This window comes from Salminus brasiliensis, chromosome 13 (genome assembly GCF_030463535.1).
Source record: "Salminus brasiliensis chromosome 13, fSalBra1.hap2, whole genome shotgun sequence".
Taxonomy (NCBI): domain Eukaryota; kingdom Metazoa; phylum Chordata; class Actinopteri; order Characiformes; family Bryconidae; genus Salminus; species Salminus brasiliensis.
In genome coordinates this window covers 33,728,895-33,756,866 of record NC_132890.1, presented here as the reverse complement: position 1 = coordinate 33,756,866, position 27,972 = coordinate 33,728,895, and the positions used below count along the sequence as shown (strand labels likewise).

The following is a 27,972-nucleotide window of genomic DNA, read 5'->3' as shown; positions in this document are numbered from 1 at the left end:
CAGTTTGAGAGCCACTGGTGTATGTGACAGTGTTTGTGACACTCCTACTATTGCTGCTAGGCCTATTCCTAGTAGAAGCAGGTGTGTTAGAGCAGGGTAAATTGCTGGCATACTGGTGGGAAACAATACTAGTAGCACAGGTAGGTTGTGTTTTTGCTCAGGACAGACTGGAATCAATACACAGTGTACACCACTAGGTGGTGCAGCTGCACTGCACAAGTCATTTACTCTTCCTCCAAAGCTTTATTTCCTCTGATCTTCGCTTGTTTTTGTGGGGTTTTCCACCCGTCACACCCTGTCGTCCTCTGTAGAATGAGAGACAGTATGTTCTCAGAGTAAGCCTGAATTTCTTACTCTGCTGCCTGCCACCAGTTACTGAGATACTCAGTTTCCTGAGACAACAGCCTGCTTCCTGTCTATAAAGGGATAGTCTTGGGGAATAAACACCCTATTTACACCCTATGTACACCCTATTTTCACCTTTTGCCCCTGTATTCCAATGGAGTCAGTCATCCTGTACATATTTTGGTTCCTAAAGTGGGCTTTTTCTGTTTTGTACTGAAGCTGCTGACTTTCCTCTATAAAGATTTAAGATTTAAGAGTTTATTGTCATGTGCACAACAGAAACAAGCAGATACACTGTCTTATAAATATCCCTATAAAAAGAGAAACAGAATGAATGTAAGACTATATATATATAATATATATAAATATATAATCTTATATTAATTCTATTATACTGTTATACTATATGTGTATATATATATATATATATATATATATATATATATATATATATATATATATATATATAAGACTATGTGCAAGCATAACAATTATTATTAGATTAACCTGTCTATACAACATTTTCTACAGAGTTTCTACATACTTTCCTCCTATATATTTTGTGTATATTCCTTTATGGTATAATAGTTCAATTATATATATATATATATATGATTTCACTTTTTTGATTTATTGTTGTTATGCACTGGTTTTACTGCACATATATACAGTCATGCCCGAAAGTATTCATACCCCTGGCAAAGTTTGACTTAAATTTACTTTTATTTAACCAGAAGTTATATTTTTGCCTTGAAACGACACAGGCATCTCCCAGGAGATAACACGATGATGTACAAGAGGCATCATTGTGGGAAAAAGTATTTCTCAGCTTTTATACACATTTGAACAAAAAGTGGCATGTCCAAAATTATTCATACCCTTTGAAAACTGTCACAGTATATGGGAAAATCCAAAGTTCTATACCATTCCAAATAGTCCAAGCTGTTTTAAAGCATCCTAATTACCCTGATTCATTGGGAACAGCTGTTTTAATCAACTCAACAGGAGAAAAACAGCAGCTCTCTGCAGTTGGTTTGTGGACAGTCATGGCTAAGACAAAGGAGCTCACTAAGGACCTGCGGCTGTGCATTGTGGCCGCTCACAAGTCAGGAAAGGGCTATAAAGCCATATCAAAATGTTTTCAAGTTCCAGTGGCTACAGTGCAAAGTATTATTAAAAAATACAAGAAGTTCCGCACTGTGGAAAATCTCAGAAGATGTGGTCGGAAGCCAAAAGTGACACCTGTGCTGGCCAGGAGAATAGTGAGAGAGGTGAAGAAAAATCCAAGGATCACCACCAAGGCCATCCTGGTGAATCTGGACTCTGCTGGTGGCGACATCTCAAGGCAGACAGTTCAACGGACACTGCACACTGCTGGGTTCACGGACGCAGGCCAAGGAGGACACCACTTCTCCAGAAAAGGCACACAAAAGCCCGCTTGACCTTTGCAAATGCTCATCTGGACAAAGAAGAAGACTTCTGGTGTTCTGTTTTATGGTCAGATGAAACAAAAATTGAATTGTTTGGCCACAATGATGTGTGCACCATTTGGCGTAAAAAAGGAGAAGCCTTCAACCCTAAGAACACCATCCCCACTGTCAAACATGGTGGTGGGAACCTAATGTTTTGGGGGTGTTTTTCAGCCAATGGACCAGGGAACTTGATCGCAGTAAATGGCACCATGAAAAAAGAGCAATACATCAAGATTCTCAACAACAACATCAGGCAGTCTGCAGAGAAACTTGGCCTTGGGAACCGGTGGGCATTTCAGCACGACAACGACCCAAAACACACAGCCAAAGTGGTGAAGAAATGGTTAGCTGACAAAAACATTAATGTTTTGCAGTGGCCCAGCCAGAGTCCTGACTTGAATCCAATTGAGAATCTGTGGAGGGAGCTAAAGATCAGGGTGATGGCAAGGAGACCCTCGAACCTCAAAGAGTTGGAGCTCATCACTAAAGATGAATGGGCAAAAATACCAGTGGAGACATGCAAAAAGCTGGTCAGCAATTACAGGAAGCGTTTGATTGTTGTAATAGCCAATAAAGGCTTTTCTATTAATTATTGAGAAGGGTATGAATAATTTTGGACATGCCACTTTTTGTTCAAATGTGTATAAAAGCTGAGAAATATTTTTTCCCACAATGATGCCTCTTGTACATCATTGTGTTATCTCCTGGGAGATGCCTGTGTCATTTCCAGGCAAAAATATAATTTCTGGTTAAATAAAAGTAAATTTAAGTCAAACTTTGACAGGGGTATGAATACTTTCGGGCATGACTGTATATGTTATGCTACCCTTCTATAGAGTGATTATCTGAGCCTCACCCCAAGCACTTCAATGCATGCATGTCCTGACATGATGTGCAAATGACAAATCAACTTGAACCTTGAAGGTTTAAACTGCATTCAGCAACATGAGCGTTAGTGAGGTCAGGATGTTGGATGATCGCCTCCCCACCTCATCCCTCCTCCCACCTCCCAACTCTCTAACTTATCCCAAAAGTACTGGATGGAGTTCCAACCGTCAGAGTTCCACTGCTCCACAGCTCAATGCCAGTCCCCTCTAGCCCACGCCTGGCATTAGACAGCAGCATGGTGCCAAAAGGTTCATGTTTGTCTGCTCTAGAGAGTCATATTCTATTGGCAGTACTTCTGGGACTACAGGGACTAGACAAGCTGTGTGTGTACTTTTGCATGTCTCTGTACAACTTAAAGCAGCTAAAAGCTTTAATTATAGGGGGTGTCCACAAACATTTGGACATATAGTGTGTCTTGTGTCTCTCGGCCTTAAAGCTTCAGCTCAGAGCAGGCTGCTAGCATTTCGCCAGGAACTCTGGTCACTTTCATTGAAAATACAACCATGTTAACGCTAGATGAATGGTATTTATAGGAAATGAGGGGTGAAAGCTGGTCAGTTCTGTGCTAATACTAGTCGGTAGACTCCTGCCACCTGCATGCCAGCACTTCTGGATGCTTGTCTTCCATGGATCTTGAAAGATGGCGGGTCAAACCGAGCCGTACTTGAAGCTCAAAGGGCTCTTGGTACAGATCGGGTTTTGACCGTTGCCATCAAGTACGGAGGGGCTGGTTCTTTTTTTTGCTTTGTAATAATATATATTAAAATACCCAAATAATGTATTTCTTTAGTATTTTAAGTTTGGTATATAAGTAGTAAGTGTTTAACTTATTGACCGGGGTAAAAAATGCAGGTTCTCCTTTTATGGTGTGCTTTAAAAAAAGAATAAATAATTATGTAATGTAATAATAATTTGTAATAATTCTAGAGTCTTACCGGATAGCGTTGCTGTCCTCTCTGGGTCCTCTAGGTGTCCAGTCAGCACAACATGCTGGTACCTACCTGAAGAGATTGTAGTAGGGTCTGTTTGTAGAGTTAGCTTGTAGACTAGCATGGATACCTGCTTGCTGCGGATATCCACTGTGGCACTTTCGTTGATTGGAAAAGATACTGCTGAATAGTACATATAATAGTAAAGTATATAAATGTGTGTGTGTGTGTGTGTGTGTGTGTGTGTGTATGGGCGATGAGGATCTCCCATGGCACTGAGACTTTATGATTACAACTCAACCGTCCACATGAGTTCTGAGCCCACCACCATGAGGACCACCATCTACTCTGATGAAACGACAGAGCAGAATTGTCCCACATCCAGCAGATTAACAGCAAACCAGTGTAATTGAGCCAAAATACGTTACCCTTAAACTGGAAGCGTCAATATCTCACAGTGCCACATCTCTCTCATAAACTGCATAACTCCTAGTAGTTTCAGCACAGATAACAATGAAGTGCTATGAATGGGCCCTGGAGCTGTAACCCCACCCATTTTTTTATCATTAGCCCACTTTTAATGGCTGCTGAAGTTTGCTTCCAGTATTAGACTCAGATGAATGGCAGTGTGTTCACTAAATACTGTACATAATATTCAGAATTAAGTTTTTGACAACGTCCAATCAAAATCCCACCCCAGTTTAACTGCTGAGCATGACTGTGAGGTGTGTACAGTATTTGCTAAGCTGCCTTATTGAGCGTCCAATGCATTCTTAATGCATTCCCCTAGCTACAGAATGAAGTGCTCAGTCAGTGATCGTCTCTCTGGTTGGAGAATGGGTTTGTGGAGTTCTGCTTCAGCAGTGCTGTCAGCATTTGGGTGGGTGGGGTGGGGTGGGGGGAGGGGGTGGACTGTTAAAGATTGAAAGCATATGACCATCTCTTGTTTTTAAGCATGAAAGTCGCCGGATTAGATAATGCCAACGGCATAAATGCCAGGAATCACTAGCATAGCAGAGTAATAATAATAATAATAATAATAATAATAATAAATCAGCTCTATATTCTTAACTTTTTATGTAATGTAATGTAATAAGATTTTATTCCAAAATTTTATTTGGAGCATTTCTATTGGCCAATTTATGCTGTGTTAATGTGTAATTATGGAAATAAATGTTGTTGTTGTTATTATTTTTTTATTATTTATTATTATTTATAATTTATTAGTTATGGCATAGCTAAATTTTGAGAGGAGGAACAGGCATGAATAAATTCCATCTTTGTTTACATGTTCACTACAAAGTCTTCACAACCCATTACCACCCCGTCACCTCCCGTTACCTCAGCCAAGTCTCTCTGTCCTAGCTCTATTTATCAGACAGGAGTCTGTTCTTCTACCATAAAGCATAACCCACCCAAACTCCAGCCCAAAGTTCTCAAAGTTCAAAGTGTCTCTCTTAAAGTCTTTTCCCATATTATTAACACTGATCAGCCATAACATTAGCACCAAGTGAAGTGATGAACATTGGTTGTCTTCATCTACAGTGGCTCCTGTCAAGGGGTGGATACAGTATATTAGACAGCAAGTGAACAGTCCATTGAGTCTTGAAGGTGATGACTGTGCTCAAAGTGGGAGAAAAGGGCAAGCATAGGAATCAAGAACCAAACTGTGATGTTCTAGACAATGACTGGATCAGAACATCTCAAGAACATCAGGCAGGTCCTGTGGAGTGTTCCCGGTATGCAGGGGTCAGTACCTACCAAAGTGGGCCAATAAAAGACAACCAGTGAACCGCTGGCAGGGTCATGGGTACCTAAGGCTCATTGATGTGGTCCAGGGAGGTCCCACCCACCTCAAAACTTAGCTACAGGGCTTAATCAGGATCTGCTGCTAACGTCTTGGTGCTGTATACCATAGGACGCCTCGAATGGTCAGATCTGACCTACTCAGGATTAGGCAGGTGTTGTTACTGGTAACGGCTGACCGGTGTATACTGATGGTATGGTCCAAACTCACATAAATTGATATTGGTCATTATTGCTTACATCATGAACTCAAACATGAGCTTGTTCTATGGTCAGCTAACAAGCCAGTGTCTCCGGCTGTAGTGTTTGAACAGTGCTAGTTCCAGTACCTCGGCTATGTTTATACTTCAGTCATACTGTATACATTCGTCTTACTGTGTCATCTAGCTCTGTCGGATTTATTGTGGAGCTGTTTGTAAAGGAGGATGTGTTATTTTTGGTCGGTGTAAAAGTGTCTATTGAAGAAAGAAAGATGTGTAAGTGTGCACACTCTTAAAATAAAGGTTCTCACATGGTTGCATAGATGTACAGTTCTAGGAAAAGAACATTGAATTGCTTCACAACCTTTACATAATTCTTATTTTACACTGATAAGCCATAACATTAAAACCACCTGCCTATATTGTGTAGGGTTGCCTCATCTCTTCACATCTGCCTTGGCCCTTGAAGGCATGGACTCAGCAAGACCTGTGAAGGTGTCCTATGGTATCTGGTACCACAAGACTTCTGACCCAGTTGTCTAGATATCATAATTTGACCCTTATCAAAGTGACTTGGATTCTCATGCTTACCCATTTTTCCTGCTTCAGCAAATCACCTTGCTGCCTAATACGTAGACCCTTTCCTTGACGGATGCCACTGTAGACAAAGATGATCAGTGCAGTGCTATTCTTTTCACCATCTGTGGTTTTAATGTTATGGCTGATCAGTGTAGATGTGGAGGTTCTTTAAACTTCTCACATCTCATTTACCAAGACGTTTTGGGAAATCAGGTGTAAGAAGTTTAAAGAACCTCCACAGTCTTTACAGCAGTGGTTCTATGGCGTGGAACCCTTTTTGGCACATTGGCGGTTTTAAATAGAGTGTATAGAAAGCAGATAAGGAGACACACAGGTATCATACCACCTAATAAAAAAAACTGGGAAAGGCCCTGTGTCTGTTTGCATGGGTGAGCTAGATGACTTTATTGGCGCACTACTCCTGGTACCAGCCAGCGACAGCTCTTACTGTTTGTCCTTGCAGTTAATGGATAACGAACTTTACATATTCATCAACTGGGACAACACACACACTCATACATACTCATACACATAGAATCCCCTTGGAAATGTAGCCATGGGCATCTGGGGGTCTTTTCTAAAGAACCACTTGTGATCCAGAACTGTAGGCTTAGGTTTAATGAGGATTGGCCTCTTGGAACAATGACCACAGGGGACTCTTCACAACTATAGACAATGCATGATGATGTTTATACTTATTGGACCAATCCTTGCTAAAAGAGAGGACAGGATTTACGTTGACGCCTTGAAGTTCTGTATTCTCTCATGCCTGGTGCTCACGGTTCTAGGTTTAGAGGTCGCATGGTCAGTTATCTTTAGCCAGTGTAGAGGGAACACGGCCACAACAGGTGGCAAGACACAAGGGAGGAAAGCAGGACTGGAATCTGAAACATGAACAGTGTGCAGGGTCCTGAGTTCAGAGCTTTGGACTGCTTTGGAGAAGGACCTACAGCCACGGTGCTAATCTCCAAACTTCTTCAACAGCTTGGAAGCTGCAGTTGAGAAGCTTGAACTTGAAGATCTGGAAAAGAGGTTAATGACCACTGTTGGACAATGACATCAAGGTTGCTTCTGGTTGTTTCTCTTGTAAATGGAAGAGCAATAAAAGAAGGACAGAGTGGTAGAGGTTGGAGGAGGTAGAAGGAACTTCTAGTAGGAGCCAGAAAGAGAACCGATGCTGTCGGACGGACAGACAGACAGACCGACCATCCCACCAAAAGAGTGTGAAGAACTGAGTCTTGGTGCTGCAGGGCAACACACACTCGACCAGCTAGCAGCCAAACAAACTGGAACCGGCTCCAACATAATAACGGATCTGTTTGCTAGGGTTACTATAGGGCAGTGGCCGCAGTGTGTATATGTGTGTGTGCGAGTGTGTGACAAACACTGCAATCATGTGGCGCTAGTCAGCACAGGCAAGCGCCCTCATATATAGTGACTGCTTCCAGATGAGGATCTGCCAAAAGGAACCTGGGAGGTCAGGTAGAGCTGTCCAAGGAACCTCTGCGTGGAACGTCTTCAGAAACAGCTTGCCTACTTTCGGGTCAGGACCATTTAGAAGATCCGTTAAACTTTTACGCTGCCAACTCACTTTTGAATGGACGGTCTTTAGGATCAAACGTTTTGGGACAAGCTGAAGATTGTGATCATTTTAATTCAGAAGCTCTTGCTCTTGTGAACAGTCTTCAGTATAAAGAAGCAGAGAGCCTACCTTGTACTGAGAACTTTTGACCAATCAGGAGATTCAGTAACATCAACACCAGACAGTCTACATTCAGTGTACAGTCTACATTGAGGACCACTCGAAAGATTTCCTAGCATTTTATCATTAGTTCGCCTCATCCAGGAAGGATCGGAAGGCAAAGGCTTGCTCAGACTTTGAGAAGACAGTGTGTTGGCCAGTTCACTGTAAGTAATGGAGTCTCTGACAGATGGCTCCCAGAGAGACTGGGAGACTCTGCTGGAGCTGGAGGAAGCCCTGGCTGGGTGGTTGCTGCAGGGTTCGACCTGGGCTGGTGGTTGGCCCTGGAGCTCCATGGAGAGCTGGACAGAAGAGGAGGAGGAGGAGGAGGAAGATGACGAGGCAGAGAAGGAGGACAATGAGGAAGACAATGAGGAGATTCCTGCTGTGAGTTACCAAAGTTACAAAAGTTACTAGTGGTGGAGGGTGGTGGAGGTACTTGCAGGTACCAACTTACACTTTGGGGTGAAATCCATTCAGTAAACTTGGTGGTGGGGTCATTTTCAGTAAGTGGTGTTATTAGCAAGATTGTGACCCCCCCCCCCCCCCCCCCCAAAAAAAAAAAAAATGGTGAATGAATAAGTTTAATGAATAAGAATGGACTTAGCCATAACATTAGTACCGTCTACCTAAACTTGTATCCTGTGGTATCTGGCAAGTTGTGAGGTGGGACCTCCATGGATCGCATCAATAAGCCTTAGGTGCTCATGACCCTGTCGCTGCTTCACACGTGGTTCTTTCTTGGACCACTTTTGTTAGATAATCAGAGACGCCCCACAAGACCTGCCTGTTGTCTTGGAGATGTTCTGACCCAGTCGTCTAGCCATGACAGTTTAGTTCTTGTCAATGTTTCTCAGGTTCTTATGCTTGCTCACCCTTTGGCAGATGCAGATACTGTAGCTGACAATGTCAATGTTTTTCAATTCAAAATCAGTGATACCAATGTTATGGCTGATCAGTGTATGTCAATTATATTCTTATTATAATATTTTGCTCTTTGGACAGTAGAAACAGTATTGAGGCTAATTTGTGCCGTTAGTGCTGTTTTCTTTGCTTCATTATTTATTTCAGAAGCATCACTTGTATTGAGAGGTAATTAGTGATAAGTGTTTAAAAAGTTTAGTTGTTATGGCTACGACTTTGGTATGACTAAGTTTTGAGTTGAAAGATGGGACTTTACATAACACAGACACCATAGCGTTTCTTTTCTAATTTCATACCATCTCAGTTTTTGTTTGAGCTGAATTTTCACTTCCACTCTCACCTTTTTCAAATTGAATAATGTGATTTAATATATTAACATGTAAATGTACCGTTGACTCCACAGTCCATACCGTCTATAAATGGAAATAATAATGAACAATTTCCATTTATAGATGGTATGAACGTACTGTTTTTGCCATGTAACGAAACCAACCTGCTATGCCCACAGTATATTCGCCTCTTCAGCCAAGCAACAGTTTAGCCCCACTTATAATGAGTGTTGTCAGCCTGGACTGCTTTATGACAGGGCTGTCACTATGCCAGAATTTTGATTGCAATACTGAAGTCCAAGTTGATACTGATATGTAATAATAATACAGATATCGTCACAATGCTCAAAACCAAGTGATGCCGTATCAAGAAATAGAAAATGTCATTGTGTAACACCCAAATATTATTACATTGGCACGGAAAGCTTTCAGTTTCTTACAGGTTAATTAACATGTCTGATTATGTAATTCAGTCATTTCTTATCAGTGCAGAACTAGCAAAACTTTAAATGCAGTGTCTTGGCTAGCTTGTTTTAATAAAGTATTGAAAGTAAGTAGGATCGGTAAGTGCAGTGCAAATCGCTCGGCCAGATTGGCTTTATTTATTTTTGTGTTTCTGTGTTGACAGTTCAGTTACACCACTGAACTCTAAAAGACATGAGTCAAAAACGCAATGATTCAAAATAGATAGAAAATAGAAGTTATTTTTAAAAAGTTAATTTTACCACCACTGTTGTAAGATAATGAAAAAAATGGAAAAATGTTTATTGTGGTGTGGAAACGATCCAAGCTGAGTCCCAAGGTAGTTTTGCCAGTTTATTGGATGAAACCGCTGGACAAAAGAATTTTATGATAGTGATGAAAAAATATAAATCAAGACAAAAATCATGCTAAATATAAGAATGTTTAAACAAGGTAACAACAAAGGAAAAATAAAGGAAAATAAAAATTAATTAAAGTTCCTTTCATCCCAGTAAAAACTGAGTGTCTTCCCAGCTTCGTTCTTACTCCCAACTTCCCCGACTATCAAAATAAGCCTAACTGTCAAAGTCCGCACATCCCGACCTTCCTCCAGCCTGAACTAACTTATGTTTTTCAACATAGGAATTTATAACACCCTGGCATATTCGAAGTTACATAGTGGTGATGTGTCTGTGATGTGGACATGTGTGTGTGTGTGTGTGTGTGTGTGTGTGTGTGTGTGTGTGTGTGTGTGTGATGAACAGACATCTTGGAGCCTAACAGTCTGTTATTATTCTAGCACATTAAAGATAATTCCAAGGCAAATTAAACTAATCTGATCTATCATGTGCTGCTAACTGGCACATTGAGATCCAGGCATATGTATGATTATATTTCTGATCTGTAATATCATTGAATAACATAAAGTTGGATGGGTAACTGTTTGTTTACTTAATAGAACTGCTACTGTCTCTTCTTTGTTGTTTTAATTTTAAACAACATCCATTACCAAAACAATGCCAAAACATTAACTTCACCCCTCACTTACAGTTGGTAGCTGTGGATTGTATAGAAGCCTATGGATTATATCTGGCATATGAGTTCACTCAGTCATACTCAAACAAAACTCTACTGCTTCCAAACCCATAAATCTTCTCAAGTGTTCAAACATTCATGCACAAACTTCAACAGACGTAAAAGACAAGTGTACAGGGGGCTTTTTGCCAACTAATTTTATCTGCAGTTTGAGACCCCTCCACCCCCCAATCACATGGCGGGGACTATGGAGGGTTGTGGTGTTGGTGGAGTTTTAACTTTTGTCTTTTTTTGACAAGCTGGCAGTTAGACAGTTGCACCACTCTAGAAATGTGAAGCCAGGTACATTTCTGTGCCCAGAGAAAGTAAGGGTAGGGTAAATGTACTCAAACTGGTGTGTTTTTTAATGTAGTGGACTTTCTAAAAATGTCCCAATCCAGTTATTTCGCCCCCAGACTGAATCCAGATCTCTCTTAATCGATATCAGCTGATACCGATCCATTCGTTGTGCTTATATAAACAATCCAGCCACCCAGTTTAGATAAGATGAGCTGCTGATTAATACATTCAAATAAAATCCCTTTATTTTTAGAGTCAGTTTCTGTAATGAGACATCCTGGACTGATTGATTTAGTTCAGTAGAGACCTTTTTTTTATTTTAAAACTTCTCGTGTTATAGATTTTAATATTTTATAATCTAGTCTGATTTACCTCCCTGACCATTCAGCTCCCAGCTTCGTCTGCAGGCCAAAAGTGTTATTAAATTTTTTTATGACAAAAAAAAAAACGCCCCACCAGTTTGTACAGAAGTCCTTGTATTTACTGAGTAATACAGCTTAGTGTGTGATAATTTATGCAGTCAAAGTCAAAACTACTGATGTGATACAATATTTTAAAATGTCTGGGTTGGCCCTGATCCTGATTTTCTGGATTGGATCGGTGCATCCCTAGTAATTTCACAGCTTCTGAGTGGCCCTACGGTCTAACTGCCACTCAACAAGTGTGAGGAGATCATCAGTTTAAATCCCAACAAGGACAAGCACTTTGTTGTCAAAAGCATCCCTGTCTGTAAATAAAGTGAGGGGGCGGAGCCACAGACTAAACATCTTACACAATATGTTTCTAAAGCTCAACTCAATATGGATTGTGACCCAAATAGAGAAATTGTGATTCAGGAGAACTTCTAAATAAACTAGGTTGAGTTAATTAGGAAACATCACAGTAAGTTTCTATCGGTTCAAGCGTACTCGCCCAATTTCTTTAATGTTTAGGTGATTTCTTTAACAATGTGCCGGTGACTTATCCACACATTGATTTCCTGTATGAGAGGAGTTACTGAAGAACCAGCCAGATAAGATAAGACAAGGGTTCAGTATTCACATGCTCCACCAGGGGACGTGCCCACGGGCGCTGGCACAGTTGCCAAGCATAATGGCATTTCCAAAGGGTGGTTTCACTGATAATTGATTCACTTTTATGGATTTGTTGTAGCTCAATGACGCCTTTGCACATTTTCTGGAGTGCTCGTGACACTGATTGCCTTTTAAAATGTGCTATGAACCCATTAATAACCTAAAAAATGCAGAATATACAATAAATTGACTAAAGTATTGGGACACTTGTTCCGTCATTGTTTCTTATGAGGTCAAGGGTATTAAAAAAAAGAGTTGATCCTGCTTTTATTGGAGTTGCTGTCTCTACTTTCCAGAGAAGAAGGCTTTCTACTAGATTTTGGAGGAGCATTGCTGTGAGGATTTGATTGCATTAGTGAGGTCAGGATGTTGGATGATCAACACCCCATCTCATCAGCAACTCCCCAACTCATCTTAAAAGTACTGGATGGAGCACCAGTCATCAAGGCTGTGGGCCTTTATACCCCTCTACCCCATACCAGGCATGGCAATACTTCTCTACAGGGACTAGACAAGCTGTGTGTGTGCATTTGCACATCTGTGTCAGCAGTGAGTGCAGCTTAAAGCAGTTGAAGGTATTTATTAGAAGGGGTGTCCACAAAAATTGGACATACAGTGTACTATGGTCAAAGTTGAGGTCCCTGTGCTGTAGGCAGCATCAGGACTGCTGAAATCCATGAGCATGAGAACCGTATTGACTCTTGATTCATGTCTCACGCAGGTTCTCAGCCCCACGTACAAGCAGCGAAATGAAGACTTCAGAAAGCTCTTCAAGCAGCTCCCAGACACGGAGCGCCTCATTGTGGGTAAGTAAAATCATCTTCATCTTCATCATCTTCTTAGCCTATTAGTCCAGTTCAGGATCACAGTGGCAAACAACCAAGGCAAAGAATCCCTGGCTCCAACCAGCGGTTAGACCACTGACCTATTGACCAGAGGGTTGTGGGTTCGATTCAAGGATTCAAGGATTCAAGGATTCAAGGAGACTTTATTGTCATTCGCATCACATGTGGTACATGGGGTGGAACGAAATTGTGGTACCCAAGGACCCAGTTTTACCCAGACAGCAGTACTTAAATAAATAAAATATACATGACTATATATACAGACTAATATACACGACTAGTGTCGTCACTTTACCCGAGCGGGCTTGGCAAGCTGCTGCCATTGGGCCCTTGAGCAAAGCCTGTAAGCTCAGTCTTTGCATGAACATCATGCAACCCTGGATGCAACAATAATTCTATTGATGTACGACCCTTTCCCTTTGCAGACTACTCCTGCGCTCTGCAGAGGGACATCCTTCTGCAGGGTCGACTCTACCTCTCTGAGAACTGGATCTGTTTCTATAGCAACATCTTTCGCTGGGAGACGCTGGTATGAGTGTTTTTTTTTTTACTATTGCTTTTCCCTGTTCATTTCGGTAGTAATGAGATGCAGTAGATTTTTAGTAGAGTGTGTATCTGATGTGTGTATCTGTGCAGCTGACCGTGCGTCTGAAGGACATCTGCTCCATGACAAAGGAAAAGACAGCGCGCCTCATCCCCAATGCCATCCAGGTGTGCACGGACACAGAAAAGGTGAGGAGCCTGTGTGTGAGGTAGGGAGGAAGCAGCACAGTGGTGACTCAGCGGTTAGAGCTCCGGGCTATTGATGACAGGGTTGTGGGTTCGATACCCGGGCTCAGCAATCTGCCACTCTTGGGCTCTTAAGCAAGGCCCTTGGGTGCTGGATTTCCCTCCTCAGACACTCTAAATACGGTTAAATCTGGAAACTGACGGATGTGTTGAATCCTGGTCTATATTGCTGTCAGCTGTACTCTGCCGATGTGAAAGGTCATGGTTAGATTGAGAACACGGGAGACGTCTTAACCTTTGTCTCACATTGTGGACCAATAGAATGAGTCACTGTAATACAGTGAACCTTCACTGACTCTCTCTCTCTCTCTCTCTCTCTCTCTCTCTCTCTACTGTAGCACTTTTTCACCTCATTCGGGGCGAGGGACAGGACGTATATGATGATGTTCCGGCTCTGGCAAAATGCCCTGCTGGAGAAGGTGAGGCTGGAAGCATACCCGCACCTCCACAGCGCAGTTAACAGTCTACATTTTATTATTTTAATACACTATAAAAAATTATATAATAAATACATTCTAATAACTATGTTATAAAGTATTTATAATACAGGTAGAACATAGCTAATAAACAGGTATACGTTCCAATATATATATATTTTTTGTTTATAAATGAGTGACAATCTACCTTTTATAGTCATATAATATATAATTATAAATAGATATTGTATATATAATCATATAACAGTTTATAGCAGTTAGATTATGTTAGATTATATTATTACTATTTCTAGCTGTTAGAATATAGTTAGAAGCTGTAATTAATAGTATATAGGTAGTTGTAACAAATAAATAAATCTGCATTATATATGTTATATTGTTAGATTTATTTTACCAATTTATATATGTTTTTCATATATATATATATATATATATATATATATTTCATTTATATTATATACTTTTTTAATAATGACAATCTATTTTTAATAATTACTATTATAATAAAATATAACAAAGATAGAACAAAGCTATTAGCACTAATTTTAAGTATTGTCAACTATAAATGTATGTCACAAAATCAAACTTTATTTGTTTTTCTGTTCTGGTATATTTTGAATAGAATATTTAACATAGTAATAAAATCTGTATTTTACATTATGTATATTAACATTTACTCATAAATGCAGAATAATCTACGTAATTATTCTAAATATATCATAGCATATTTAAAATACATTTTACTGTTATAGCATAGTTATATAATATTATATCATACTTTCATAGCATGAAGTTACAATATTGGTGATTAGGATGTAATTCTAACAATTCTAATTTTTTAATAAATAATGTAAATTGATTTGTTTTATTTTAGAACAATTTAGTAATAGCATCTGCAAAATACACTTTTATTTATTAATATTGGTTTCTAAATGTCTGCTTATATAGTTATACTTATTGTAGGTATGGTTGTACGTGTGGTTGTGGTTGTATATTCATTCATCCCTTTGTTTTTATGTTATGGATTATTTTGTGTTCCTCTCTCCAGCCGCTGTGTCCTAAGGAGCTGTGGCACTTTGTCCATCAGTGTTATGGCAACGAACTGGGGCTGACCAGTGATGACGAGGATTACGTCCCCCCTGATGATGACTTCAACACCATGGGGTAAATTCGTATAACACACGCATTTGCAGTACGAATCACATACACTCCATCACAGCTACACACACACACACACACACACACACACACACACACATTCCTTCATTTTTCAAAATGTATTTCCTTTTTTTCTTCCTGTGTGTGTGTGTATGTGTGTGTGTGTGTGCGTGTTCGTAGCTACTGTGAGGAAATTCCAGCTGAAGAGAATGAGGTCAGTAATGATAACTCGTCTAAGAGCAGTGGAGAGAATAAACAGGACAGCAGCCCTCCATCCCACAAAAGATCCATCACGCACTCCACCCTCACCTCTACCACTCCACCCAGCAGCACCGACATGCCACTGTCTGTAAGTAAACACACAGACACACACACACACACACACACACTGCGCTAAAGCTTTAGGCGTACTGTATACCACTGTTTATCTGGGCAGTGAGTGAGTTTTAACTGTAAGCACCCCATATAGGACCTGACTCATATATAGGACCTAGCTTACCTTTCCTGAGCTGGGAGAGCTGTGTGAGCTTGAGTGTTATATTTAGAGCATAATATGACTGTATAATAGCATAGTTGTGATGAAGGTTATTCTAGTTAGAATATAGCTTATAATATATTATATAGCTGGTAATAAACATGAACAATATATATATAAACAATTATAATATCTACATACAAATGTAATAAAAAGAAAGTAAAAATATAGGTCACAAATATCTTACTGATTGGCACATAATAAAATATATAACATTTAATAATATATAATAACCAAATCTATATTTTACATATTTTTATATATTTTAATTATATATATTTATATTTGAAATGTATATTAACATTTACTTAGAAATGCTGGATAATTATCATTCTAAATATATCATAGCATATTTAAAATATATTATAACTGTTAAAGAACATTGTATATAGATAGATAGATAGACTTTTATCTATAGATAAATCTATAGATAGATTGTTATATAATGTATAGTTTTTATATAATTACTTTTATTTAATTTACTTTAAATATTATTAAAAGAATGTAATATGCGACAGAAACAAAATTGGTTGTATGTATTTTATATTAACATTGATTAATTGTTAAATAAATAAATAAATAAATATGTAAGCTACTTATTACATTGTATTATATAATATTACATTTATTATTATTATTATTATTATTATTATTAGTCGTAGTAGTTGTTGTAATAATTTCCTATTTTATTTTTATTCCTAATTTATTATTATGTCATTTACATAAACAGTAACCAAAAATAGTTTCAATACTGGGCCATGAATTGTTTTAAATTGTAAATTTGTTCATTATAAATATTTTTTTATCAGCAATTCCAAATAAACATAAACACAATGGTCAGTAGTACAAAGTGTGCGTCAGTAGATTGATATGCAGGCTAGAAGAACACGATTAGCAGAACACAAGCTCAGCAAGGTACCACCAAGGTATCACCAGACCCCCCCCCCCCCCCCCCCCCTTACACTTTAAGTCTTATTTTTTGAAGCATGATGAAAGATGCTGTAGGTGGTAAGTGGTGCCCTCTGTTGGTTCCAGTTCGACATTGCTCCTGAGGAGTACACAGACTGCCTTGCTGACAGTGAGCTGTTGCCGCTGCCCCTGCTGGCGGAGGAGAGGAACTGCGAGCCAGTCGCAGGTCAGCTGGGTCCTGTGCCCTCACCATCACTCGACTTCAACGATAATGAGGACATACCCACTGAGCTCAGCGACTCCTCAGACACACATGATGAGGGTAGGCAGATACACACACAGACGAAGACACAGACACACACACAGATGTACACACGCAAGACACACTTAGAAAGAGATAGTTTGATGAGACATATACAGCAATGAGCCAAAACATTATAACCACAGATGGCCCAGAGTCTGGGACTCATTGGTCGGTTCTCGCAGACAATATGTTGGACGATGTTGGCGTGAAGACCTGAGTGACTTGGCTGGATTACTGGGTTGGAGTATCTCCAAAACAGCAAGACTTGTGCTGGGTGCTCCAGGTCAGTAATGGTGAGCACCTCCCTACAGTGGTCCAAAGATGGACTAACCATGTCCATTTATTGGAGACACTTAAGAGGGGCTATAAATGGTGTATGTGTCCACTTAAGGGAGTGTGATGTTCTGGGCAGTGTTTGAAGCTATTTTAGCTCACACGGTGAACCTACAGCATGTTAGCCAGGTGGTCATAATGTTTTGGCTGATGTTAATCACACACTCGTCCAACAAGTGAGGGCTCTGTTTTAAACTGCTGAAAAAGTGCAGATCTTCAAGTATAGCTTTTTTAACCTTTACACTCTCTCTTTGTGTGTGTGTGTATCTGTGTGTGTTACCAGAGGTGGAAGTCCAAGCGTTCCATGAAGACCTGAATGGTCGTCAGTACATTAATGAGGTGTATAAGTTCAGCGTGGATAAGATGTACTCGTTCCTCTTCACCGAGTCGCAGTTCATGACCGACTTCATGGAGCAGAGAAGATTTTCAGGTAGGGGACTTAATGTACACACACACACACACACACACACACACAATCAAATGCATTCTTATACACTTGTTAGAACGTCCTAGAACATAATAGTCCATAATCATGTTTTTCTTCCTCTCTTCTGCCTGTGACACACCGCTCACACAAACTCCCGCCCACACACAGATGTGGTGTTTCACCCTTGGAAAAAGGAGGAGGCTGGGAATCAGAAGAGGGAGATAATGTACACCATCTCCCTGTCCAACCCACTAGCACCCAAAACAGCTACTGTCAGCGAGACTCAGGTGAGCCCAACTACCCCCCTAAACATATTATATAGGGAACACCTGTACACCTGCTCATTCACGCAATTATCTAATCAGCCAATCATGTGGCAGCAGCACAGTGCATAAAATCGTCTAGATAGCTCAACAGTTGGTGTAAAAAAGGTAAAAACCTCCTTTGGTCAGGCTGGTTGGAGCTGACAGAAAGGCTACAGTAGCTCAGACAACCACTCTGTACAACTGTGGTGAGCAGAAATGCCTCACAGAATGCACAGCACCTCCAACTTTGAGGTGGATGAGCTACAGCAGCCGTTTGCAGTGGCTCAGCACTGGTTCACCAACACTGGAGAAACGTAGCCTGATCTGATGACTCTGGATTTCTGCTGAGGTTCACAGATGGTGGGGTCAGAATTTGGCAGCAACAGCATGAATCTATGGACCCAACCTGCATTGTGTCAACGGTGTCACCACCTGGTGGAGGTGGTGTGATGGTGTGTTTTTGTGGTCCTATTTGCATGTGGTCCAGTATGATAATGCACCACGCCCCAAAGCAAGTGTCATCTCAGGCGTCTCTCTGCCTCTGTGTCGTGATATACTTTTGTGTCTCTCTAATGGTTGAATCTCATTTATGTAATCCTCTCCCTCTCTCTCTCTCTCTCTCACTCACACACTCACACTCTCTCTCACTCAGACCCTGTACAAGGCCAGTCAGGAGAGCGAGTGTTACATCATCGATGCTGAGGTCGTCACTCATGATGTCCCGTATCACGACTACTTCTACACACTCAACCGCTACACGCTCACCCGCGTGGCCAAGAACAAGTGCCGGCTCAGGTGTGAGACACGCTACTCATCATCATCATCATCATCATTGTATTACCTGAGCTACTTTACAGTACATCACAGTGTCTATGCTGATTGACCACATCTGGCACATCTGTAAATTTGATTGTTTTTGCCAGACTATAGGCTATTCTAGACCTCTAGACATGTGCATTCTTCCTCTCAGGGTTTCCACAGAGCTGCGGTACAGGAAGCAGCCTTGGGGACTGGTGAAGGGCTTCATCGAGAAGAACTTCTGGAGTGGACTGGAGGAGAACTTCAGGAGCCTGGGTGAGAAACACAGTCTAATATCACTGGTTGCGTCATAAATTAAACAGTCCTGCATATGGATGTGACGCACCTGTGGGGTCATTTACTGCTGTTCTGTAAGTGTTTGGCACATTTTATGCATTAAAAAGCAGCTCTGAGCACCCAGAAACAAGCATAAGAACAACAGACAATAATAATAAAACATATAAAAGAGCTCATAATAATCCAACAAGACCAATATAATAATTATGATGTAGTAATATAATAATTACCATGTTTAATTATGCAGAGCTTGAGCTGGCAAAAGCAGAGGACGTCCTAATAGAGACACACAGGCCGTCCCCAAAAGCTAAAGCACTGAAGAGCTCCACCCTCCGGAGGAGAAAGAGGCCACTCCCCCATCTGCGCACACCACTTCTGGAAGAGACGCTTAGCCCGGTAACCACGCCCACCGATGAGGAGGTCATCCAGCGAATCAAACATGTGGCAGGTTGTTACATTCAGACACACACACACACACACATATATATATATATAAAGTACTGGATGGAGCTCCACCATCCATCATTCCAGAGAACACAGTTCTTCCACTGCTCCACAGCTCAATGCTGGGGGGCTTTATACCCCTCTAGCCCACGCCTGGCATTAGGCAGCAGCATGGTGCCGATAGGTTCATGTTCATCTGCTCCAGATAGTCCTATTCTATTGGCATTACTTCTGTACAGGGACTAGACAAGCTGTGTGTCTGTGCACATTTGCACATCTGTGTCAGCTTAAAGTAGTTGAATGCTTTCCTTAGAAGCAGTGTCCACAAACATTTGGACATGTCTATATACTCACCCACAGAGGGACATACACGTACAGTAACAGTCAAAAGTTTGGACATATATATGTATATATTTTGTAATATAAAGAATGTTATACACCAAACGTTCATCTTGAGTTATTTGACATGTCTTCTTATAATTTTTAATATTAATTTTTCTAATTGTTATTCAAATAGGCTCCACCCAAACACGACAAACGCCTGAACACACTCCTGCGGGCGGGCCTTTCTGCAGTATCTCCAGATTGCTGCTCATTATCAGTTTGGTGTAAGTATGTCTCATTTATCTTCATCCCCCTCATCTTTGTCCTTTTGTGCCACACACAAGTCAAATGTATGGAAACAATATTTTACACTGTTTTTTACAATATTTCACACTCATGCCAGCAAGCGACACCCTTTTTTTCCTAGTGATCCCACAAGGTTTGTTTAGGGATTTCTGATTGGTTTGCAGTACTGTACTCTTAAACCCTATTTGGACACAATTACTTTAACGTGGGGAGATGGAGTAATGTCAAGTTCCTGCTGGATGTCTGTAAAATATATGACCGGTTTGTGCGGGATAAAATTGGCCCTGCTCTCTCTAGGGTGGGTAGATGGCGCTATCCCCACACATCACTCTATTGTGGCACTGGCTGTCACTGGCTGTCACTGGCGTCTGCTAGGCGATGCGTCAGAGCCGGTACACGGCGCTTCCCTCCAGGCACGTTGATTGGTTGCCTGGTGACGTTGCATCGGCGCCAGTTAGAAAAAGAGGTGTCGGGGATGTTGCATGTGATGGGGAGGGGGGGTCTAATTAGTCATCTAAATTGAGGAGAAAACGGATAAAAAAGAAAATACAAAATAAATAAAAATATAACTATATTTTTATATATATAAATATATATAATATATGACTGACATGACGCATAATAATTACATTACCCCTCCTCCCCATGTACAACTAATCCCGCCCCAATAGGGCTTTACTCCAGTGTTGAATATAGGGCTACATGTCCCTTTCTTAGCATCAGTCCCTTCACACTCTTTCAGCAGCACATAAATATGTATTAATCATCCAAATGTTTCCCGTACTGAGTGTATTTCTGTGATCTGAGTGAAAATTCCTTCTGGTTATGTTTCTATTAATGTCATTTTTTCTGTGTTTATTCCTCTTTGCTCCTCTCCTGGCTGGCCTTTAGGATCTGCATAAGGTACATGCTTTTCTTACATAAACAAAAAAAGCTTTGAGTGGTAGTGTTTTCACTGCAGCCAGCGAGAATAACTGATGATGAATCACCAGATCTTATCCTTGGCCTTCATGCGAATGGCCTCAGCGCTTTCTGTCGCGAGCTTGTCTTTTCTCTCCCTTTCCCAGCATCTTAACGGCTCTGTGATATGTGATATGTTTTCTGGTCTATTGTGCTTTGGGCGGTTGCATGACCTGTTTTTGTGTGTGTGTGTGTGTGTGTGTGTGTGTGTGTGTGTGTGTGTGTGTGTGTGTGTGTGTGTGTGTTTAATCTCTGTAGTCTGGTGCTGCTGGTTTTTCTGAACATGATGCTGTTCTATAAGCTGTGGATGCTGGAGTATTCTGCACAGAGCCTAATGACCTGGCAAGGTCTACGCCTGGACAAGAGGTACGACACACACAAGCGAATGCCATGCCGTGTGAGCAGGGTGGACACAAACATACATACACACACATCTCCATTTTTGTTGCTTTTCGCTTTTGGACATACACTATATGGACAAAAGTATTGGGACGCAGACTTATCCATTGCTTCTTCCGAAATCAAGGGTATTAATAAAGAGCTGATCCTGCTTTTGTTGGAGTTACTGTCTCAAAGCATTAGTGAGGTCAGGACGTTGGATGATCACCACCCCACCTCATCACCCAATAGTATTGGATGGAGCACCACCATCCATCATACCAGAAAACACAGTTCTTCCAAGCTCAATGCTGGGGGGCTTTATACCCCTCTAGCCCAGCAGCATGGTGTCAATAGGTTCTGCTCCAGAGAGTCCTATTCTATTGGCAATACTTCTCTGAAGCTGTGTGTGTGCATTTGCACATCTGTCTCAGCAGTGGGTGCAACTTTCAGTAGTTGAATGCATTCATCAGAAGGGGTGTCCACAAACATTTGGACATGTAGTGTAGAGTAGTAGGTTATTCTAGGTTATTCTGGTTTTTAATAATATCTTTTGACCTAATATGAGGATGTGTGTGTGTGTGTATGTGTGTGTGTGTGGCTGAACAGTAAGTTACCACAAACGCAGCTGGAGTGGGCTCAGCTCCTGGAGTCTCAGCAACGCTTCCATGAAGCTGAGCTGCAGAAATGGAGAGAAATCATCAAGTCATCAGTGCTGCTGCTGGACCAGGTACAAACCCTCATCACACACACACACACACACACACACACACATAAAGACTCATATGAATCTGTATAATATATAATAACATATTTGCTCAGAAATTCAGTTGAGTGATATTTTGTGTGTGTGTGTGTGTGTGTGTGTGTGTGTGTGTGTGTGTGTGTGTGTGTGTGTGTTTTGCACGCTCAGATGAAGGACTCATTGCTGAGTCTCCAAAGGGGAGTGACTTTAAGAGACTTTGGCTCGGACTCGGACGACAAGCATAGTCGCTACCACTGAAGTAGAAGCTTCACCTCCCCTCCAGGCCACCAGGGCACGCTGTGCAATGTAGAGCCCCGTGTGTGTGTGTGTTTGAGTGTGTGTATGTGTGTGTGCATGTGTGTCCCTGTCATCATACATACCAGAAGCAGAAAACAATGGGTCCATCTGCGTCTGAGCTTATGACTCTGCACTCCTGCTGATCGGAGGAAGGAGAGGAAAAACAGCGGAGGAGGAGAGCGAGGGGGAACCGGTAACTGCCCATCTGTCCATCACAACGGAGAAGCCAGCACCAGGACTAGCACTGGACATCGACAGACAGTTCAGGCTCTGCCTGTAGAAGCTCTCACCAAGTCGGACCCACTTCTCTTCCATCTCCCCCTGCCTTTCGTCGTATGAAGACATGGTAGCGGTCGCTACACACACAGGAAAGCCATGGTTTAAAGAAGTGAAATGGGGTCACAGAGATAAGCAGGTTATTTTAGGGTTTTTAAAGATTCCTCTTAATCCTCCTATCCTTCGAGCGATGTGGTTTGAACCTTTTTCTTTGGAATTAGGACAAAGAAAACGAAATGATGTCTTTTAGTCTCCAGGGACTCTGGACTTCCTGGCTGTAAGGCTGCAGTGTCCCTTTTCCCATCGCATGGTCTTTGGCCAGAACTTGGATGCGCTGTACTCTTAAAATAAGGCCTTGTGCAGGGGTTGTAAGGTAGTGGATGTAGAATCCTTTGCGCTTAATGATGCTCTGGGGTACTTGGCTGTCCGAAAATGGGATTGACCGAGAACAGCAGTGGCAGTGGTATATTGGTAAAGTGCCTTGAATCCTTAACCAGTCTTATAAATCCTGTTGTGGTCCAACATAGAGCTACGGTTAAATGGTCAATGGAGATTCTGCTGTTGACCATACCACTCAAGAGTGCTTTATCGAGCATGCCCTCCTACGTCTCGATTTAGACCTAGTTTGGCAAGAAGAACCCTATAGGGCTGAAGGGCTTAGGTTTCTTAGTGGGCCAACCAAAAATAATTAAGGGCAACCCTCCAAGGTCCAGCAGAATCCCACTGCAATGGTTCCCGTTTATTTTCAGTAGAAAAGTAGATTCCATCTAATGTGGCTATGCAGGGTATGAGAGGTCCGTGGTTTGGGACCAAAGTTGGGTGGGACCAAACGTTATGCAAATGTATCCAGCAAACGCAGTGGTATTAATGTTTTGGCTGATTGGTGTACAGTTGGTCAGTGTGCTTTAAGTACCCCCCCATATCCAAGATATAAACCCTCCGAATACTCCACTTTTTAGGCCCCCAAATTCCATACAATTTCTTTATTGTATTTAGATATGACCCAACCCACTCGTTAGTACTTTCCCCCTATGCTCCTGGGAGGTACTGGGAGGACTGACACATGCCTCCTCCGACACATGCTTAACCAGTCACCACCTCTTTTTTTAGATCTGCCTCAGCAGACACCACACTGAAGTGGTGTGGGGAGAGAGAGAGAAGCATCTACCCAACCAGAGAGAGAGCAAGTCCAATTGTGGTCTCTCAGGCTCCGGCTGCTGATGGCTAGCATCATGACCCGGAAAGTCGAGGCAGCGATCCTCGAGCCATAGTTGGGGAAGAAAACCTTTTTATACTTTAATTCATTCTCATTCATTCCAGACAGTAAAACGTTTATGTTGAACGGCAGCTAGCTGACCTAAAGAGCTCTAAACCAATCAGAAGTCTTAAGGGTGTTTTCACACTAGTGTTTTTTTTCCCGGACCTTTTCCGTTCAGGACGTTTGGTCAAGTATAAAAGCTGGTTTTCGAGCTCGGGAGCGGTCCAGAGCACCGACCTCTGGTCTTCTTCATGAAAACAGTGGTCTTGGGTTTGCTTCAAGCTGCAAGCTGTAGAAGCTATCTGGAAGCTAAATGCCAGGCGCTGTTCTTCACTACTTCAGTGAACATAAAGGAAAATAATGAAAAGCAATAAACGGAGGAACCCGAACTAGATTTTAGCAGAAATGAGCTCAGAAAAGTGACGTTTGAAATTGTGCAATTGATCCACGGTTCGAACCAGTAAATATGAGCCCCTCTCTCAAACAAGCCCAGAATCAGCCCTGGGTGTGGACTTGTGGATTCAGGACAAGTGTGAAAACGCCCTTACTTTGCTGTTTAGGCCTTACGCCAGTCAAAGATCTGCACAGCGGCTCTTTTGCCACTTTTGTGTATTTTTCAATAGCAGTTCAGATTTTTCATGGCCTAACAAGTGCACTGTTTCCTTCAATTTGGCCAAAACTAGTGGAGAGCCTTGAATAGAACCCACGAAGCTGGCAGATATTTACCCAGCCAGATATACAAGCATGGGATCAGAGAGTGAACTGCTGGTGAGAATAGAAAGGGAGACTGCAGCCTGACAGCTGAGAAAGCCTGTGTTTTTAATACAGTGTTTGCTTACGAAACTGTGATTACACTGAGTGGACAGGTGATATGAATATATATGAAATATATAGTATATTGCGAAATCAAATATATATTTCAATATATTTATACAGAAAAGAGTATATATATAGTCATTGTAGATATTTATTGTTAATTTATCTATGTAAGGAATTTATCAGAGCTCTAGACAGGACGAGACAGAATTTCTAACGATTAAACAGCGTTTTCTTCTGCGCCGCACCTGCATGCGTCTGTGACGTGTGTATGTGTGTGTGTGCCTGTGTATGTGAGTGTGTGTGTGAGACAGAATGTGAGTAATGTGTGTGTGTGTGTGTGTGTGGATGTTCGTCTGAGAGGTTTGAAATCATTCCACCCTGTTTTCCATGTCTGGTGTACAAAGCTAGACTGCCTTTCTCCTTCTCAGTCTGCCGGCAGCACCCCTGTTTACAGGTCAGTCTGGCCTCAGCCGCAGGCGTCAGCCAGCTGTAAATAGTGATATGAAGTTCTGCTCAGTTTACTGAACCCATTCTTTCACACACAGACTTAAACAGGTTGGATGCGGAGCACTGAAATCTATTTGAGTACTAATAGCGCCCCCTTGTGGAGTGGCCTGCTAAACGTGAGTGAATGAGTGAGGCCTAACTCCACTCTAAAACAAGATCATATTATTTTGTTAGGATTTTTTTTTATTTATGATCTGATAATTATTTTCTTTTTTTAGGTATTGTAGGGGGACCAATTTTGAGAGCTGGGGGTACTGCACCCCCCCAGCAACCCCCAATTTCCATGTCCCTGAGAAGGAATAAAGAGCTCTGAATATCCATATTTATTTGTAGAAGGTTACAGATGCAGTAAAATGACTAAAACGCAGATGTTTGAGTGCAGTAGTCCAGTCCTATATTAGTCTGAAATATCAGTCCACCTGATGCCATTGTCTGCCACTACCCATGTAATTCCAATATCATTGTGCATAATTTAAAATAATGATTTGCTAGCTGTAAACCCCCAGATCCACTATAAATCCATCAGCTTAACCCAAATCTGTAAAAAAAAAAAAAAGAAAATCTACTGTTTCTGAAGCCCCGGCTCGCCTGTCAGCGTGTTGACTGAGAATTTTTGCACATGTGAAGACGTTTGTGATGGTAAATGCAGAGGGCAACTCATTTTGCCTGAACCAAATATAGTATTTCTAGGTGTTCCATTGATTTTCACGTGCGGATGCAAAAGACCCCTTGAGGTCAGTCTAGGAATTGCATGTGTAAAATGGAAACAAAAAGAGACAAAAAGCACTTTATGTACTGTCGTGTGAAGCATGAGGGAGAGACCCTGAGCCTGCCTGTGGCCCAGTGGCGCTGTGCTTGTGGGAAGTGTGTTACTGAGGAAGGTATTTTGTCTGTATTTAGCTGGAATATAAAAGGATTGAATGACTAAATTGACTCTATCAGTTCTGCATTGGATTAAATTGGCCAGTCCAACAGTAGGTTGCAAGTGGGTGATATGGTAAAAGAATATTACATTACCATATTTAAAGGCATTTTCATGATATTTTATTACAATATTTTAACATTCAAAAAAATAAATCAGCAGCTGCTGCTCATCGTCCAATTAAACAGGACCAATGACTATAGAAAACATGGACACAGCGGTTCCATTCCCTTCCATTCTACAGAAATGAAGCCAAAACTGTCCGCCATGCTGTCAAATAGCTGCAACCGGAGTCTCTACTGTAGTAGAGACAAGAGGTGGAGCCAGACTCCACCTTTTTAATTGGTAGACAGCCCCCTTCTCACATACCAAGCGTCTACGTTTCTTTGAGGTTTTTAAGAGGACTAGAGGAAAGTGGATTTTTCCACTGGATATCCAGTTTGACCAGTAAGTGTAATGGTTCAACAGGAAAAATACAGCTCATGTATTTTATTACATGTATTTTATTTACTTTCCACCAAATTACAGAACCAGAGGTGAGCTCAGTTTGCTCTGTTTACAGCTGAGTTGTAGAAAATAGTACCAAATAATTGTAAATTGTGAATAATTGGAAAGTAACTGCCAGAATTTGGAGACACTGGAGATGGAAAGACAGTTTAGAGGAAGAGAATGAGATGGAAAATGGGCGGAGTTGTGTTATTATTGACATTATACTGCAACCAGCCAGCAGAGGCGCTACACTTGTGGTGGCTTCACGTCTGAGAGACGTAGCACTGTCCATGCTTTCTGTAGTCATCTACATCGACGATATACAAGATAAGCTCAAAAAAATGTATTGCGTACCATGGTAACCATACATTTGTCACAATAGCATAAAATATTGTCATATTGCCCACCCCTAGCTGTGAAGCAACATTACTTAGCCTGACTGGGCAATGTGGGGTTTTTTTTTAGTTTTTTTTTTAGTTTTTTTTTTATAATTTTTGATGTGAATCCCTCAACCTTCACCTGTTCAGCGATACTGAAATGACTGAAATCTGGGGCCTCGTTTACCAAATGTTTCTCAGCATTTCTGAGAAGTAATTTATAAAATGAGCTGGAAGTCGATCCCAAAAAGAGTTGATTTCCCTGTTCCAAGCGTTTGGCAATGAAGAGTGTCATCTCCAAAACATTGAACTCCTCTCCACACGAAGAGTGAGATATTGTGCTGTCACTGTCTAGACAGCCCATCTCAAATTTTCTTCCCTCCACAACATCAGTAGGCAGGCTGTACTTTACTTTGGACAGTTGCCAGTGCTGAAATAATAAATCTTCCCACCCCAGTGTACAGAAAGTTAGCTGAGTTTACTTTCGGTAAGTTTAGCTCCCCAGATTGGCTCAATTAGATCTCAAAAAGTGGAATCATTAAACTGTGCCGTCCCTGAAGACCTGGGGTGGGTTCATATTTTGAGATCGCTTGTCATTTATGCCATTACTT

At 41.3% G+C, this 27,972-nt stretch overlaps 1 protein-coding gene across 8 annotated transcripts in view; it reads left to right on the top strand.

Annotated features, from left to right (window-relative positions):
• The window catches only part of gramd1bb (GRAM domain containing 1Bb), a 175,794-nt gene that overhangs the window by 145,778 nt on the left and 2,044 nt on the right, over positions 1–27,972 (top strand). For 5 of the 8 annotated variants that reach the window (XM_072695508.1, XM_072695504.1, XM_072695503.1 and 2 more), the window contains 16 exons: positions 12,844–12,928; positions 13,393–13,496; positions 13,604–13,699; positions 14,095–14,175; positions 15,242–15,357; positions 15,532–15,700; positions 16,922–17,117; positions 17,716–17,862; positions 18,028–18,146; positions 18,817–18,959; positions 19,135–19,238; positions 19,507–19,707; positions 20,221–20,311; positions 21,552–21,659; positions 22,281–22,401; positions 22,585–27,972. The exon at positions 22,585–27,972 is cut by the window's right edge and continues 2,044 nt beyond it. In XM_072695508.1, the coding sequence (XP_072551609.1) occupies positions 12,844–12,928; positions 13,393–13,496; positions 13,604–13,699; positions 14,095–14,175; positions 15,242–15,357; positions 15,532–15,700; positions 16,922–17,117; positions 17,716–17,862; positions 18,028–18,146; positions 18,817–18,959; positions 19,135–19,238; positions 19,507–19,707; positions 20,221–20,311; positions 21,552–21,659; positions 22,281–22,401; positions 22,585–22,674 (1,971 nt within the window). In that variant the 3' untranslated portion in view covers positions 22,675–27,972. The other 3 variants (XM_072695510.1, XM_072695505.1, XM_072695506.1) reach the window with 3 other exon arrangements.